Source organism: Nanorana parkeri, unplaced genomic scaffold (assembly GCF_000935625.1).
Source record: "Nanorana parkeri isolate BGI_ZX_2015 unplaced genomic scaffold, ASM93562v1 scaffold1404, whole genome shotgun sequence".
NCBI lineage: Eukaryota > Metazoa > Chordata > Amphibia > Anura > Dicroglossidae > Nanorana > Nanorana parkeri.
Genome location: NW_017307672.1, coordinates 301829 through 318417, shown reverse-complemented (window position 1 = coordinate 318417; position 16589 = coordinate 301829). Strand labels below are relative to the sequence as shown.

The following is a 16589-nucleotide window of genomic DNA, read 5'->3' as shown; positions in this document are numbered from 1 at the left end:
TTGCCACTGAAATGAAACGTTCCATTGAATGCAGGAGAGATCAGTGGTGGTAAGTTAAATGTTCAAAGTCTGTTTTATGAACGTTATTTTGAAGTTATTGTAGGCTCCGAAATGCTGGAATTCAGAAAATAGAGACACCAGACTTACATGTGGTTGACAGATATAGAGAAGCAGATTTTCTGCATATAAAGAAAGTTTGTGTTGTTCAGAACCAGTCTAGATACCCTGTATAGAATCATTGGGACAGATGGCCTGAGCTAAATGTTCTATCACTAAAATGAATAAAAGCAGGGAAAATGGGCAGCCCTGTCTCATGTCATTCCCGTTAGAGAAGGGATCAGATCTCACACCATTATCAACATGCATGCTGTGGGCGAGGAATAAAGCGATAATATACGCGTTCGGAGAACTGGTCCTAGCCCAATTTGTTTCAAGGAGAGGTGTAAAAATTCCCAACTTACGCAGTTGAACGCCTTCTCCACATCAAATGACAGGAGACATGTCCGAATCTCATGCCGAAGAGCAAGGGGATAAGATGGATAGTTTTAGATGTGTTGTCCCCTGCTTCCCTACCCGGAACAAATCCGACCTACTCTCCATGAACCAAGGAGGGAAGACAAGGGGCAAGACGGTAAGCAATAATTTAATAATTAATTTTCAAGTCAACATTTTGCAGAGAAATCGGTCTATAACCACTGCATTTACACGTTTTTGGGAATCACCACCACATTGGTCTCCAACATCCATGGGGAGAGCTATCCACTGAATTAAAAGTCATAAATGACAAAGGAACTAGAAGATCTATAAATGTTTTATAAATACGCGGGGTAAAGGCAGGTACATTTAAAAAATATTTTCTATATTTTATTCATTTTGTCAATAAAGCAGGTTTTTCATGATATGGACTGGATGCTGTTAGAATTATTTTTTTTAAAAATTTTGTAACGATATTGTTTGCTATATACATATTAATGTACATGTAATTCATTCGGCTCTGTGATAATAGTGTTTCTGAATTATTTGTTAATTATTTATTACAGGTATTTATATAGCACTGCCAATTTACGCAGAGCTTTACATTATTATATAGGATTTATATAGCACCAACAGTTTGTGCAGCGCTTTACAATATAAGGAAGACATTACAATCACAATACAATTCAAGACAAGATGGTAAGGAGGGCCCTGCCCCTGAGGGCTTACAATCTAAAAGGGAGGGATAAGTGATACATTAGAAGGTAGCTATGTGGGGATGAATTGTTTGAGAACGTGATGGTTCAGTGGTTAGGTTGAGGTGGGATAGGCACATAGACTCTTACGAGATTCTTATATCAGACAAGTTTAACACGAAAGAAAGTACACATTGTAGCTGGACAGATCAAGCAGTGTTGTTAGATTAATCTCAGGCCTCTTTCACACAGCGTTCTAATCAGGTCCACCTGTCAGTTTTTTGGGGCGGATCTGATCCCAAGCTCAATGTTAATCTATGGAGAGTCAGATGTAAGTAGACCTGCACCTGCTTTCCTTTGAGGAATCAGAAAAGGAAAAAGAAAAGGAACATGGATCTGGACGGGACGAATCAGAGGTCATAAATGGATACATGTCCGCTTACATCTGACTCCCCATAGACCTAAAAAGGGGCCGATTAGTTCAGTTTTTAAAAACTGGACGGACATGATTGTCACTTTTGCGCCTGTTCCAATCAGCAGGGGATCTGTGCACTTGTAAAAGGGGCCTTAGGAGACAGAAGGTATAGATCCCCCTGCTGTTATGGTTAAATCCTGGTTAGAAGTTTGTGTTCAGCTTTGTTAATGTATTTAACATAAATTTTGATTAAGTAGAATGTCTTCAAAGAAAGACTGTTGTTCAACACAATACTTATCAAGAAATACTGTACATACGAAATATATTATGTATAATCTGAAGGAAAAAACAGGAAGGGGCAGCATTACTAGAAATTTTAGGGGCCCATTCAAATTTTTGAGCATGGATTGTAGTGTGTGGTAACACAATAGCATAGGTGTGAATGGGCTCTTACAGGTCTATTCACAAAAGGGTGAAGGGGTTGGAGAAGGCAGGAGAAGAGAACAATCTAGGCCAAAATAGCTGATTTGGAAAAATTCTCCAATTCAGCTCACTTTCCAGTTCAGCTATGTTGTCCTAGACTGTTCACTTCTCCTGCCTTCTCCAAACTCTTCACCCTTTTGTGAATAGCCCTGTTAGAGTTGCTCATTAAAAACACGCCATACTGTAGCACATGGAGGTGAACCAGCCACATAGAAAAGAAAATGTAATTTCCACTTTAAACACATTTTCATGCAATACAATGCATGTTTTTTTCCTGCAGGAAAATGGATGAATGGGTGCGAATAGGTCCTCAATATTTTAATTTTTTATTTTGCAATCTAGGACAAGGGGGAAATGCCTGAAGTTGGCCAGGGTGAAAATCAGAAGTGATGTTCAAAAATGTTTCATCATCATGGTTTGCAAACACATGGAAGCAACTATGAGCAGATGTAGCACTAGCTGACGTTAATCACAAGCAGGATAAACACATATCTGTCTAAAATAAACAGGCAGACTAGACTTCAGCATTTAAACTCCTTCTCTCAAGCATTACTACTCTTTGTACCTTGATATTAAAGTGCCTCTGTCGCTAAAGGTTTTCTTATTTTTTTTAAAAGGCTACTTTACCCTCCTGCCACCCACCCCACTGAAATCCACTATCTTAAATTGATTAATTATTGGTATTTATATAATGCCAACAATTTTACATACTGCTTTACATACTGCACATTCACATCAGTCCCTGCCCTCGAGAAGCCTACAATCTAAGGTCCTTATCTCACATGCATACAGGCACAATTTAGACATAAGTCCATTACCTTCCAGCATGTCTTTGGATTGTGAGAGGAAACCAGAGTATCCAAAGGAAACCCATACAACCACAGGGAGAACATGCAAACTCCTTGCAGATAGTGTCCTGACCGTGATATGAATCAGGGATGCCAGTGTTGCAAGGCAGAAGTGCAAGTGCTACACTGGCTTCTGCATTGCTTACACTGCTAGGTGTGTTGGATGGCTGGTCACCCTCTGCTCTCTGTAGTTCCTTCTGCCAGCCTCTGCATAACTATATACAGCATGCAGGGACCAGGTATCTGGAACTCCTAGAAGTGTATCTAATGCAAACGTCAGTGTAGTGTTGAAGGATAGTAGATAGATCGGCAGTGTGGGAGGGGTAAATATTAACCCTTTTCTTTGTAAATAAGCTTTAAATAAAGTCTATTAAGTATACCCAACCATTAGAGTGGTTACAAGTACCTTTACAATTAAAATAATACAGACAATAATGGAAACCAAAAATAACATTTATTAACAGAGCATTAAGGTCAGATTCAGGTGCAGTACCAGTCTTAATACAAATAGTAAGTTTCTAAACCTACTAGCAAAATAACATTACAAAAAGTCAACTCACACACTATCTCAGTTGTCAGGTTATAAATAGAACTTTCCATCACCAATATTCCAATATTGGCTGTGTATACCATTCAGTTTAACTAGACAGTATTTTATATTCTCAGGTACAAAGGGCATCAGTCAAAACCAGCTTGACCTTTCACCCTAATCCTAAATCTTGACCTACAATGTCATATTCATGAGATGGCAAACATGAAATAAAACACATTTGTAAAAAAAAAAAAAAAAAGAGAGAGAAATGGCAATCAAGTTGCACATTCACACAGTTCCTCCTAAATTACTATACTGTAATTGCAGTATATAGCCAGCTATTAATTAAAATGACATATGAAAAAAAAGACAGACAAAATGATAACAGCCTTATGAATTGTATATGTATTCGTACGGACTATATCACAATATTAACAAATCTGTCCAATAAAAATGCACAAGGTAAGCAAGCAAGATTTGTGGCAATCTTTAAATGATATAATTAAACTCCAAGGTCTGAAGCAAAGTTACAAAAGCATTTGATACTTGTTGACCTGTTTCTCCATGTTAATGCTTGTGAATATCATTAACTCTCATTGTAACTTGAGTGTCACTGGGTTTCATAGATGAAAAAGTATCACATCTATGCTATCTCATCTATTTCATAAACATTTTTAGTATGAATGTATGCAGGGCTGAAAAACGCATTTGTACTTTTCCCTTTAACATGACTTTCTATATAGTGTTACACTTCTAGACTTGTTTATAGACTCACTATGAGCAAAAAGAGTTTGCAAGTCCAAAATAGCCATTTATAAATGTTTTGCTGGACTAAAATAAGAAATATAGTATAGACTTAAATGGGTCAGTGGTAATCTGAAATTCCAAGGAACAATTTTCACTGACTTTTCTGCATTTTTTCCCAGGTATAGATACACCAAGAGTAACTTGACACATCATCTTGTCTTTAGTTATTGGTTGTCGATGGCAAGCTGAAAATATTTTTTTTTTCATTTTGGATATTACAGTGGTGAAATCTCCCCAAAGGCATCCAGGTTAAACCTTCTGCTGATAGACCTTGATTTTTTACTTCTACTGTTGTAGGATGAGGAGTCTTAGGGCCTGTGTTGATAGTTTTTTTTTGCATCAAACAGGTATTGCATTCCCATAAAAGTCTATAAACTTAAACTCGCTTAAAGCAGGTCAAATGTAGCTCAGGAGGTTAACTGCAGGTCTAATGTACCTGTCAATGAATTCTGAATGTTTTGTTAGGTGGACCAATATTTACCTTTTCATACCACTAAGAAATTATTATGCTTAGAACCATCTATCTCTAGTTAAAAAAAAAGGCAGCAGAGATAAAGTATATATTGGCTGCAGCTTCAAATATTTACAGATAAAATAAATGCTTGGCTGTTCTGGCAAAGCTTCAATGCTAGTGTTGGAGATTGATGCTAAGTCCAGCCCCCTAACATTCTTTTTATCCCTTCAACATGATTGGCCGGCTTAGGGCCAATAGACGGGCAAGCTTAAGCCCTATGAGTAAGTGCCGTAGCTCTGTCAGGATGTCCCAACCATGTGGCCATATCTCAAGCCTATTGGAAGCTGCAGTGGGGGGACGGCACTGAGGTCAGAGTGTCCTCTTTGCATGTTCAACCCTGAGCTACACAGTGTCATTGGCGGCCCCAGCGACACTGTTTAGCCTGGCCGTCTGCATCCTAGTAGCCAATGACACTGTGCGACCTAGGCCACCAGTGTCCTAGCAACCAATGCTGAATGGCATGGCACTGGACATATTTACTCCGCAATGGAATTGATCTTGTTTATCTCCACTTGCCTTGTTTATGATATGGTAGTATATCATTCTAAATTTGTTGCAGGTGCAGCACCATTATACTAAAATATAAGAACGTATACAATTTGTCACACCCTTCATAACTGTCTATGAAATTGTTGCAAATGCTGGTTGAATTTGGCACTTAACTTTCAACTGAGGCTATACCACCAAAAAAAAGTGTTGCAGCTACTTTACTGAATCGTGGCCAGAGTCTCTTTAATACCCTGTGTTTTCTGAAATATGAGGGCAATGCATGACATGGCTGCCTCCACATTAATGATGAATGCACTTAAGGTATAGATTTGACTGGAATGGTAAAATACATTGTTAATTATAATTTTTGCAGCAGACATCCCCCCCGACATCCCCCTTTGTTCTCTATGACACTTGTAAGCAAAGCTGTTGTCACTATAGATAAAGGGAAGATAAATGGCATTAAATACATTCTGTAAAAGGACCCTAGGAGACAGTCTGCATTTTCCAGGATCTACAAGAGGTACATAAACCCACTGAAGGGAAGTTGTATACGAATGCACTTTAATTAATGATGAAAAGGCAGCTTACTTTATGTGGCTGCTGTACATTCCCAAAGAATATTGATCAAAAGAAAGCTGTGTTACAGTCTAACATAAAAGCACTCCTGGGATGCTTCATAATTTTCTGTAGTAAAAATGCAGTGTGAGTTAAATTGCTAGGATCTGGTTTTTGCAATAGTGAACGTTATAACTGTAGAGGGAAAAAAAATATAAAAATGAGCAGAAAAATTATGGCTACTATCTTTTAAAAAGTAATACAGTGATATTCTATAAAAGCGTTTTGTTTTTCCTATCCAGCCTTTACTAGATAAATGACAAAAGAAATCTGGTTAGCACTGATAACACGCTTTCCATTCACCGGTATAACATAGCAAAAGCACCGTCTCTGCCAAATGTGTGGTTTAATACGCCACAAAATAACCATTATTATGCTAGGTGATCATATAAGGTCCCTTTCACATGGGCGGTCCGATCAGGTCCGCCTCTCAGTTTTTCAAGGAGGGTATATCCTGATCGGATGCCCAGTGTAACTCTATGGGCAGCCGCGTGTAAACGGACAGGTGTCTGTTTACATCTGGTCAGAACAGTCTTAAAGTGACATTAAACCCTCAGATTTTTTAACATAAACCAATACTGTAATGTGCGCCTTACTGTAATCCATGGTTGTTTCCCTTCTCTTTGCTGCTCTTCCTTTTAAATCCTCATGTCTTCTCATGCTTGGGGAGAACTTCCCTTTGCAGCTGACTGCCTCTTCCTGTAGTGCTGGCTCAGGTTGCAAACCTACACACAGACACCATGTATCCATTCCAGAGACAAGGCAGTCTGCTGCAAAACAGAAGTTCTGCCCAGCATGAGAAGAGATACAGATTTAAAAAGGAAGAGCAGCACAGAGAAGGTAAACAACCATGGATTACAGTAAGGCGCACATTACAGTATTGTTTTATGTTAAAAAATCTGAGGGTTTAATGTCACTTTAAATCCTGTAGCTCTCCTTACCGGAAATCCCAAGGAAAGTAAACAGGTGCTTGAAATCACAGCGGATGGCGCCGCACATGAAACAACTAGAAATGTAAAGGTCACCAGCACTTGTTGTTCTGAGTGACATTTATCAAATAAATGGATTTGCACTGACTCAGTTGTCGCTGTCATGCTGGAGTGCTGGTGACCTTTACATTCCTAGTCGTTTACATCCGGTGACACCTGACTTCGGCCAGGTCCGAAAAAACAAACGGAACGGATTGTGCCAGATCGGGGGTAATCGGATGCCCCCGGACACATGACCATTTACATCCAATTCCCCATAGACAGACATGGGGTCCGGTAATTGCAGTTTTTTCCTCCATTGCAAGATGGAGGAAAAAACTGTAAGAACACGGATGCCACAGCTGTGACCTCTGCTCCATACTGCTATGATCAGGAGAGAATCCATGCTCTGATCCTCTCCTGATTAGCCCGTGTGAAAGGGGCCTAAGGGTTCTTTGTCTACTATTTTAGAGCCTGAATGAATGAGTAGAAAAGCCTGTCCCCTGCCGGCAGCAAAGTGCAGTAATCTCTTTGCAGAGGTCAGATATACCAACAGCTGAGTTTGAGCCAGAGCTCTCCAATCAGCAGTGCGCGTGAGCTTTGATTGTAGAGCTATAGGTCTGATTAATATGGCCTTGTCAGACCTTTGCAATTAGACTGCCGTGTCTCCACATAATGCAAGGGTCCCTCTCTGCAGCTGCTGGCAGGAGACAGGCTTTTTTTACTTAGGCAGGGGCTGCTTTATAAATAATGCTGATGCTATTGAAATGTATTTATCTGATTATAACTCAGGGTTCAGCTGTACTCATTTTTATTCTTTAACACTGTAATGTTCCTGCCATATTCTGACCCCAGGTGCCTGTTTCTTAACTCATATCTTACAATATCATATCTTAACAACATATTTTGGTATACCAACAAGTGAAAAGATGGAGTATAGATATCTTTCTTTACAGAGGTTAATGGGAAGTAAATCATTTCAAAGGCCTGTTATGACCAGTTAATTATTTTCAATAATTCAACCATGCATGATTAATCCTGGGGTTATGTACTACTGTTAATTACTCACATTAATCTGTTAATCGAGATCAATCACACATAAACTGGCTCAGTCCTTATGAAGCAGTTTGGAACATAATGCATAACTGTGCAGAAAAACTTAAATGCATGTATGATATACCTGAAATACAATGACAAGGTGAATTTATCAAAACTGGAGCAGGCAGAATCTGGAGCAGTTGCCCATAGTATCTTTCATTTTCAAAGCTTCACTGAACAAACCAAAGAGAGAAGCTGATTGGTTGCCATGGGCAACTAACACAGATTCTGTCTGCTCCAGTTTTGATAAATATATTTAAGAGAGTAGTAATGCAGTCTAGTGTTTCAGGAAGTCTGCCCAGTATTATCAGAATCCTAACAATCTGGAGGACAAAGATGATGCATGTTGTCCCAAGTAACACGGTTGTTAACAATGTATTCCTATGTAACATTCAGCCCACTTAAGACTGCTTTTTTTAAATACATAGATCTTCTCATATGGTCTTCTTGTGTGTGGGAATCACTCCAAAAATAATACTTTATTCTGCAGCCAAAACATATACAGAGGCAAATATAGATTCAAGATTTTGAAAATAGACTCCAGAGAAGGTCCCGCTGTAATAATTGTATGGAAAATAGTCTGTAGCCTAAACCTATACAGCTGTAAGTAAATTATAGCAAATCTCAGGGTCTACAAAATATATCTGATACATGTAAAGCCAAAATAAATAACGGCTACACTTTAATGCAAAATGTCTATATGTATTGCATTTTGCATTGACATACAAACAGGAAAAGCAAAGGCAGCAACTCATGCCAAAGCCTATGACTCCTAGTGGTAGCCCTGACTCAACAATATTTGTCTTGACTCCTTTCATTCTTCCAGTGCTACCATTATCATAATGTGCTAACAAGCTCGATGAGGCTTTCATGCTGCCAGCTTTACTAAAAGAAAGACACAAAAGCAGGGTGTTCTTGCATGAGTGCACGGATTGCTGAACCTAGCTACCAAATTGTACACTGATGCCCAATGTGTAGGGTACGGTCCTAGTTTGTCATGTGCATTGACCATCCATATACTGCTGCTTTTTTTGCCTTTTATTTCAATAAAGTGCATTAGGACATGCATCTCCACATTTTACCTGAAAATAAAGAATGAGAAAAAACTGAAGAAAGATAATGAACAGCTTGCTAACCATGAAATGTGCAAGCACCAAGCAAAACTGCAGGTCAAAAAGACTGCTGGTGGAAAAAAAGAAAAGGTATGTACAGGTATTTATCATTAGAAACCTATTGAGAGACAACAGCATATGAAATCAGGTGTGCACATTTGTCACGGCCACAGTGCACAATTTTATACTTCCCTGGCCAGTGTGCGCTATTAACAGTTGTAATCACTGGACCCTATAGGCACACCATCTTGCTGCCCGATAAAACACCCCTCTGGTAGGATCAATTCTTTTACACAGGATATTTCACTGTTTTCCTGCTCCTAACCTGGCTTACAATGTTGCGATAATGTTTAAATAACCTTATATGAGAAAACTATTCCTGCCGCTGATGGAAAATAAATGTGTGGGCAATAATTACACTGGAAAAGGCTTCATCTTTGCTCTGCTGCCTATAGACGCATACCTAATGTGCCTAATGGGGAATTCAACCCTGGGTTTGTTTTTTTTACTTTTACTGTTTTTTGTACAGTCACCTTAATGTTATCAGTATTCACTTCATGTGGAATTGTTCCTACATGAGATGTGCATGTGAAATCCCTAACATGAGTCAGATAGATTCTGTAGCTTTAGAAAAAACAACAACTTTATTTTAGACATGGTGCCACTTAGCTGGCATATGTTCTGACGCTGGAGCATATGCTCCACTTGTTAGTAACTTCACCATATTTACACTGTGCACTGTGAACGCATTTTATTTCAGTAACATGTATGTCATGAAAAATATTTTGTCCTCTGACGTTATCTATAAAGTGCAAATGAGTAAGATGTGTAGCCTTGAGTCAGAAATCAGATTTCATTCTGTAACTTTGTTCCAAAGTCACTCAAGGGTATTTGTTTTCAATAGGTTAACTCATCTGTTATGTCCTGTCTTAAGCTGTCCACACACCTATAGATTATCTGCAGATTTTCTATGGTCAGATGGAAAAAGTGCAACAGATTCCTCCATCTACGCTAATCTGTGTGGATGGAGGAATCTCCCGCTGAGCCAAGCTTCAGTATCTTGCTAGTCTGCCCAGATGGTTCTGAAAATACCTGAGCAATGCCTGCATCCAATCAAATTGTTCAGGTATTTTGACAGCCACCAGCAGGGCTAACTAGCAAGATACTGAAGCTTGGCCCAGCGGGAGGTTCCTCCATCAACACAGTGCACTTTTTCCATCTGACCAAAGAAAATCTGCAGAAAATCTATAGGTGTATGGCCAGCTTTATAGTCTACTAACAAAAAATAGCTGTAATACTCAGGGATTGTCAGCAACTTTTTTAAGTTTAGGAGAACTATGCAGATAATAACACCGGCAGCTGCCATTGCTGATGTGTGAATTCACAGGGAACTTTTCAGACTTCAATAGGGAAATACTTGCTTCAAATTAGGGACTCACAATGTAGTCTGGCTAGGTCAAGATAATGGCTGTGTGGCCCGTACCGTAAAAAGCATGTCAGCAATTGCATTGAAAGTATCTTTAGTGTAACAAAGTTAAAGAGAAACCTGTAATGCAGGAAACATGCAGACTGCTTTAGCCGGCCTCCTTTTTTAATTACCTAGCTGTATCTGTCTTCAAAAGTTTAAGTCACTGACCAAGAACATGCATGCAGCTGTGCGACTATGGAACAAAGCCAGTTGGAGAAAACTCCTGATCTCTGCACTTGTTCCAAGTCAGTGGCTCAAATCATGCTATATTGGTGGAGCGTGGGATACTGGTTAAGGTGAGTATTCCAATTTTTTATTTGTGTTCCGAAAAATCAGAGGCAGCTCTCTGCAATTTGATGGACCCAGATAAGGTCATTAGAACAACAGCAGAAAGTATAGCGGAGAGAAGAGAGTGCCAAAAATGTGGTACCCAGCCTACTTTAGTCATCACAATAGTATAAGGAGGTAGCCAATGCATTCAGCACTGATGAAGGAGGATTGATAAAGTTCCTTAAACATGTTGGTCATCTCTTTATACTATTGTGATGAATAAAATCTAACTGGTCAGTCAACAACATTTTTGACACTCTTTTCTCTCCACTACACTCGCTGAAGTCAGTGATTTAAAGCACAAAAGCCAATAGATTTGCTGGCAGATTAGGCAAGTAGTATTTTCAGAGCTCTATTTATTTTTTGGATATCATTTTGAGTTGAAGTGACCCTGTTGGAGAGATGTAGCTTGACTTGCTGTTCTGGTAACAATTGTTTCTTGGAAAGGTAGAATGGGGAATGTCAAAGCCAATGGTAATGTGGACAAAAACATGTGTGAAGGGTGGGTTAGAACCTTTATCATGTTTTTTTTATTGTTGTCTATGTTTTCCTCTCTTTTGACAGTGGTCATTGAAACCGGAATGAGGGGAAACAAACTATAGACTGCAAGGAGCGTGCCTAGGTCAATAGACATTTGATGTGTTAGTTTTTGCCCCTCCTCCATCAAAAATGGCCACCTTGGAGGCAACCTCATCTCGTGCTGCTATGTGGATGGGTTGCCAGTTTGACATGGTAACAGGGATTCCTGCCAGAATTTGTACTGGCTTTTATTTGCTTCAGAAACATTCAAAAGATGGTACTATCTCCATCGGTGATTCCTGTTACCATGGCAACCCACCCACAATTCACCAAACAAAAATAATTGTTTACACGTCTAGTTTGGTAGGTTGTGGGTGGGTTGCTACGGTAATGGGGACGCCCACAAGAGATCATTTTGGCTTTTGATTGTTTCAGGTGATCCTGCTATAATGTGTCTCATGGACACTCTGGCCTCAGTGTCACCTCCCAAAGTGCCTCCCTGAGTGCCCCCTGAGGCAGGCGTCTCAAGTGGCCTCAAGGAAGGCTTGGACCTACAGGCAGTAGTAAACAGATCTTAGCCTTCTATGCTATATCCAAAAATGAGGTTTTGATCAGAGTTCCACTTTAATGGTTCCTTTTCATACCAGTGGAGTTGGATGTGGTTCACACTTGTTAATAACACAATGCAAAAATGCACTGGGATAGCAAAAATGAATGGTGATGCCAATGTTAGTTCTGGGACAGACTCATTAAAAATATAGGAACGCTAGTAGTTCTCATCAGAAAACATGCCAACCATATATTGGAATTACATTTTGAACGAAATGTCAAGCAACAATTCCTCAAGCAAGCAGCAGTCATACAGACTGCAGTGAATGGCAAGCTCATAGAACAGAGTCTAAACCATGTTGAGAATGCTTATTAATTGCAGGTAAGGTTTTAAAGTCCTGTTTTTGATGGGATTCTCTGAACTTGAAAAATGAGCATGTTCCATAAGTAGGGTTCCAAGGACCTGATGATCTTTAGTATAGCTGAGTAGCCAAGAGACTTGTTGGGTGGTCTTTATTTTAGAAATGAATTTTAAAATAGCTCATTATTTAGCTTTTTTGATGGCTGTTTGAACTGCAAGTTTAATGAGTAACTATATTTAAAAATTAGGTTAGGTAAGTGCTAACAAAATAATACCTCTTCATCATAAGCACTATTTATGATTATAAATTAATAGCTAGATTTTTTATAGAGATAAATGTTGAAATATACAGTATAGTCATATTTATTTTGTGCCTGGAAAATGTTTGAACTGGTATGAACAATTTGTCAAAAAAGTGCCACAAATAATACTAGGTGTGGTAATTCTGTATGCAGAAAGTGCTAGAGTCTGGATTATGGGCTGTACATTTCAGTTACACATACTGCTACTAAAGGATTTTTGCAGCCTTTAGTGAGTGTAATTGCAGCCCACAGTACCTAATATGAGGGGAAAGTTATATGATGTTGATTGTTCCCTATCCACTCTACCCCACCGCAAGTCTCCTCAAGTGCTCAGGTTCAGGAAGTGTCACAGGTACTAAATAAATAATTAATGGGCCCTTCTACCATCAGTCTGTGCATAGTCAGGACACAAACTGACTACGTACATGCTTCATCTGTGCCTGTATTATGAAATCATTTTTGACAACTTCCTGTGAAACAGTGCTCAGCAACGAGGGCAAATACACCATGGCAATGTGTTGTAATGGCCATATTTAAAAAGTGTAAAGCACCACACACACCTAAATAAATTCCATCTAATTTTACCCTAAATCCATTCCACTAGCTACCAAAAGTAAAGCTTTATATACAATAGGGAAGTCTTTGGGAAAGAAAACTAGAACACTGAATGAGATTGCAGCCTGATTTACTTAAGTGTCAAGTGAGGTGAAGCACAGTGAAATGAAACATACCAGCAAGGGAAAGAAAAACTGTTTTTTTTTTTTTATTCCCTACACATGATTCGATCTTTGTGCTCACTTCATAAGGGGTGCATTTATAAAGCAGTGAATGTGCACTTCTGGTGAATCAATCACTGTAGTTTAAACATGCACAAGAAAGAATCAGCTGCCGAGAATGCTCGGTGAATGTCATTCACTGCTTTATAAATATGCTCCTTAGCTTTACCTCACTTCTTGCTGGTAAATTAGACCTGCTAACTGTGAATCTTGCACGCAGTTAAATAAATTCCTTTGAAGAAGATTCTAACGTGCACAATAACTGAACGTACAGGGTGCGATAGCAAACTAGGTGAAGGTGACAAGTATCTATGTCTAAATAAATGACAAGAGAAGGCTCAATTCACAAAGCTCAATTAACACAAGGATAAGGCTCTCTAATTTAACCATGTGATTGTGATTTTCAAATATCATTGGAGCTGAAAATATCAGTCATGTTTTTTTAAAATATACTTATCCTGGTGTGTTAGCTTTGTAAATTCAGCCTAAACCCTATTATGATAACACATGTATAAGCTTGTCTATGGTAATACTAATTTGAGAACTGAAATGATCAAATAAAAGGTAAAGGAAAGAACTAGCTTATCCATATCCAGATCAGATTCATTACATCAATTTATATTAAAATAAGCACTGCTTATCGACATAGCACAGAAAAACCAAGTATCCATGGTTAATGTGAAATGACTTGGTACAGATCAGCAAGCCCAATAGGATTTTCAACTTGGCAGTCATCTTCTTATGATCCCTAATGCAAACCAATTGTCCAGGGTTTAAAATTTTTAATACAAAAATAAGTATTTTTAAATAATTTAGATACCCGGCCTTCTTCATTGAATGAAGTATTGTAAAGCAACTTGCAAATAGTAAGGCTTGGCAGTAGACTATCATGCTAAAAAATGTAAAAAAAAAATTGTTGAATGGTCAGCTTTACATGACAAACCAATGCTATGAAATTGTCATAGTCTATTAATTATCATATATACCACATTATCCAAATGCGTTCCTCAATAAACATTAATTTAAAAAATTCTAATATGACCATCATCTTTTGGCTGTGCATGGTCCAGTTTCCATGAAAAAGTAAAGGCACTATAATCCACATATAGAGGCACTTATTATTGTATTGTGGATACTGCTGGTTTCATTGGACGTGTTGCAGGCCGCTGAAGCATCTTCTTTGTCTTTAACATGTTTTGAACTGGCACAACAATATTTATTTCCAAATGCACTTGTCTTCTCACCCTAAAGACTGACATTTCTTTGGCTCAAATATGGCTACATAAAAATACGTCCATGAGTTGAAGAACTAATGCCCCTTATGGAGAGAAAACAATGTGCTAATAAGTCAACATTATTTTACTGACTGCGGTGGCATTATTGCCATTTTCGGCTGTACTTTTCCATCAGTGTCCAAGGTGGCATCTTTGCTTTTCTTTCTTGGGGGCTTCTTTATGGGTGTCTTTTTGACTGCTGGTTCTGCTGGTTCTTGCTTTGTACCCACAGCCTGCTCCTGACTGCTGTTAGAGTTTTGTTTTTCAACTGGATTTCCTGTGCCTGGAACTGTCTCTGCAACTGGGTTGATCATTTTTTGTAGGTTGGTAGATGTGGGCAAAATGGCTTTGCTGGATTTCTGATTTATGGCTGCTGCAGATCGCTTAGCTTTCTGGGGAGGGGTTGGTTTCTCCTTTTGTGCTTTTAGTGGACCAATCCCATTTTGGTTAGGACTGGCCTCCACCTTATTGAGACTCTGAGTTTTTTCCTTTAGTTGGGCAGCCAGTAATGAAGCTGCCTCTGATGATAAATGAGGATGAAGGACCTCAGCTAGAGACTTGCTGTGATCTGGACTTTTTGGGGCTTCTTTAGCATCCCCACTCTTTTTATCAAGGTGTAGATTTCCTATCCTCTTTAAGGCATTTTGGACTGTTCCATTAATATTTTCTATGTGCTCATGAGTTTTGTTCCTGTGTTTTGATTTGGAAGGAGATTGCGCTTCTTCAGCAGGTTTGCTTTCTGCACTGCCTGCATCCTTCTTCTTGTCCTTATTTCTCATAATTACTTTTTCTTCATTTTTTCCTTGCCCTGCAGGGCTTGTATCACTAGGGGTCCTCTTCCTATGATGTTCTTTTTCTTTAACACTTGAATTTTGTTCTGATTGGTCAGAATTATTTGCTGGCTTTTCCGATGTCTTAATAAATGATGGCATAGTATTAGATTGACCTGCATTACATTTGCCATGAATCCATGATACCTTAGGCTTTGTAGATGGATCGGGTGGGGGAGGTTTTGTTCTTTCAGGTGATGGAGGCTTTGCTCCTATTGTAGCACTTCTGTTATCCATGGATGGGTCATCTTCCTCCTTTGACTGTTTAGACAGCCTTGCAACCTTTGCGTACAATGCTCCACCTGTAGATCCAGAACCACAAGATGATCTTTCACTATCAGATGACTTGAGTAGGGGGGTTTCGCTGTGATCGACCTGGGATGATTTAGGTGATCCAGAGTCTTTTAGATAAGTATATTCACCAGCTTCCTCCTCATTAACTGGTGGGACCATCTTTTCCAAAGCTCGGGTGTTGCCCTTGTCCTTACACTCTGTCACTGATTCTACAACAAACAAAGACAACATCAACAACATGAAAATGTAATGCTCAGAGCAGCACAACTTTGTAATAACCAAATTCACAGTTCAAATATGTGAGTTCTTTAACCAAAGGGTCATTCATTGTGTTATGCTAGTCTTTCAGTTCTACACCTCTATGTCCTGGGTTCAATTGGCATGGTCCCATGTCACCTCTCTGCTTTCAGCCTCCTAATAAGACAGTGAAGCTACATCACCACACAGATGATTCCTTGTCCAATAAGAAGGCAACTGCATATGAAACAGAAAGCTGTGAAATTTTAACAGCTTGGCAGAAATGTGTTAATGTTACAGCCCGTAAAATCAGACATAAACTGAAATGACAACCCTAAAATTATACTTCTACATCTGCCATTTTTGGGGATTTCTAATATTTAATTGGGATTTATGTGAGTGTATGGGGGTCTATTCACGAAGCTGCCGAAGGATCTGGCCGTAGCTTCGGCCGATCCTTCGGCTAGCTTCGGCCCCAGGACCCCTTAGGTTCAGTAGAACCGAAGGGGTGCTGTACGGGCTATTCACAATAGCCCGTACAGCTCCCGATCATGGCCGAGCGGCTCAGCCGAGCCGAATGCATATGCATCGGCTCG

At 39.2% G+C, this 16589-nt stretch overlaps 1 protein-coding gene across 1 annotated transcript in view; it reads right to left on the bottom strand.

Moving 5' to 3' along the window:
* Nucleotides 1–14118: 14118 nt before the first annotated feature.
* Nucleotides 14119–16589, bottom strand: part of SCARF2 (scavenger receptor class F member 2) — a 160421-nt gene continuing 157950 nt past the window's right edge. Inside the window, exon 11 of the mRNA XM_018569822.1 lies at nt 14119–15965. Coding sequence (XP_018425324.1) covers nt 14713–15965 — 1253 coding nt within the window. The 3' untranslated portion in view covers nt 14119–14712. The remainder of the gene's footprint in view (nt 15966–16589) is intronic.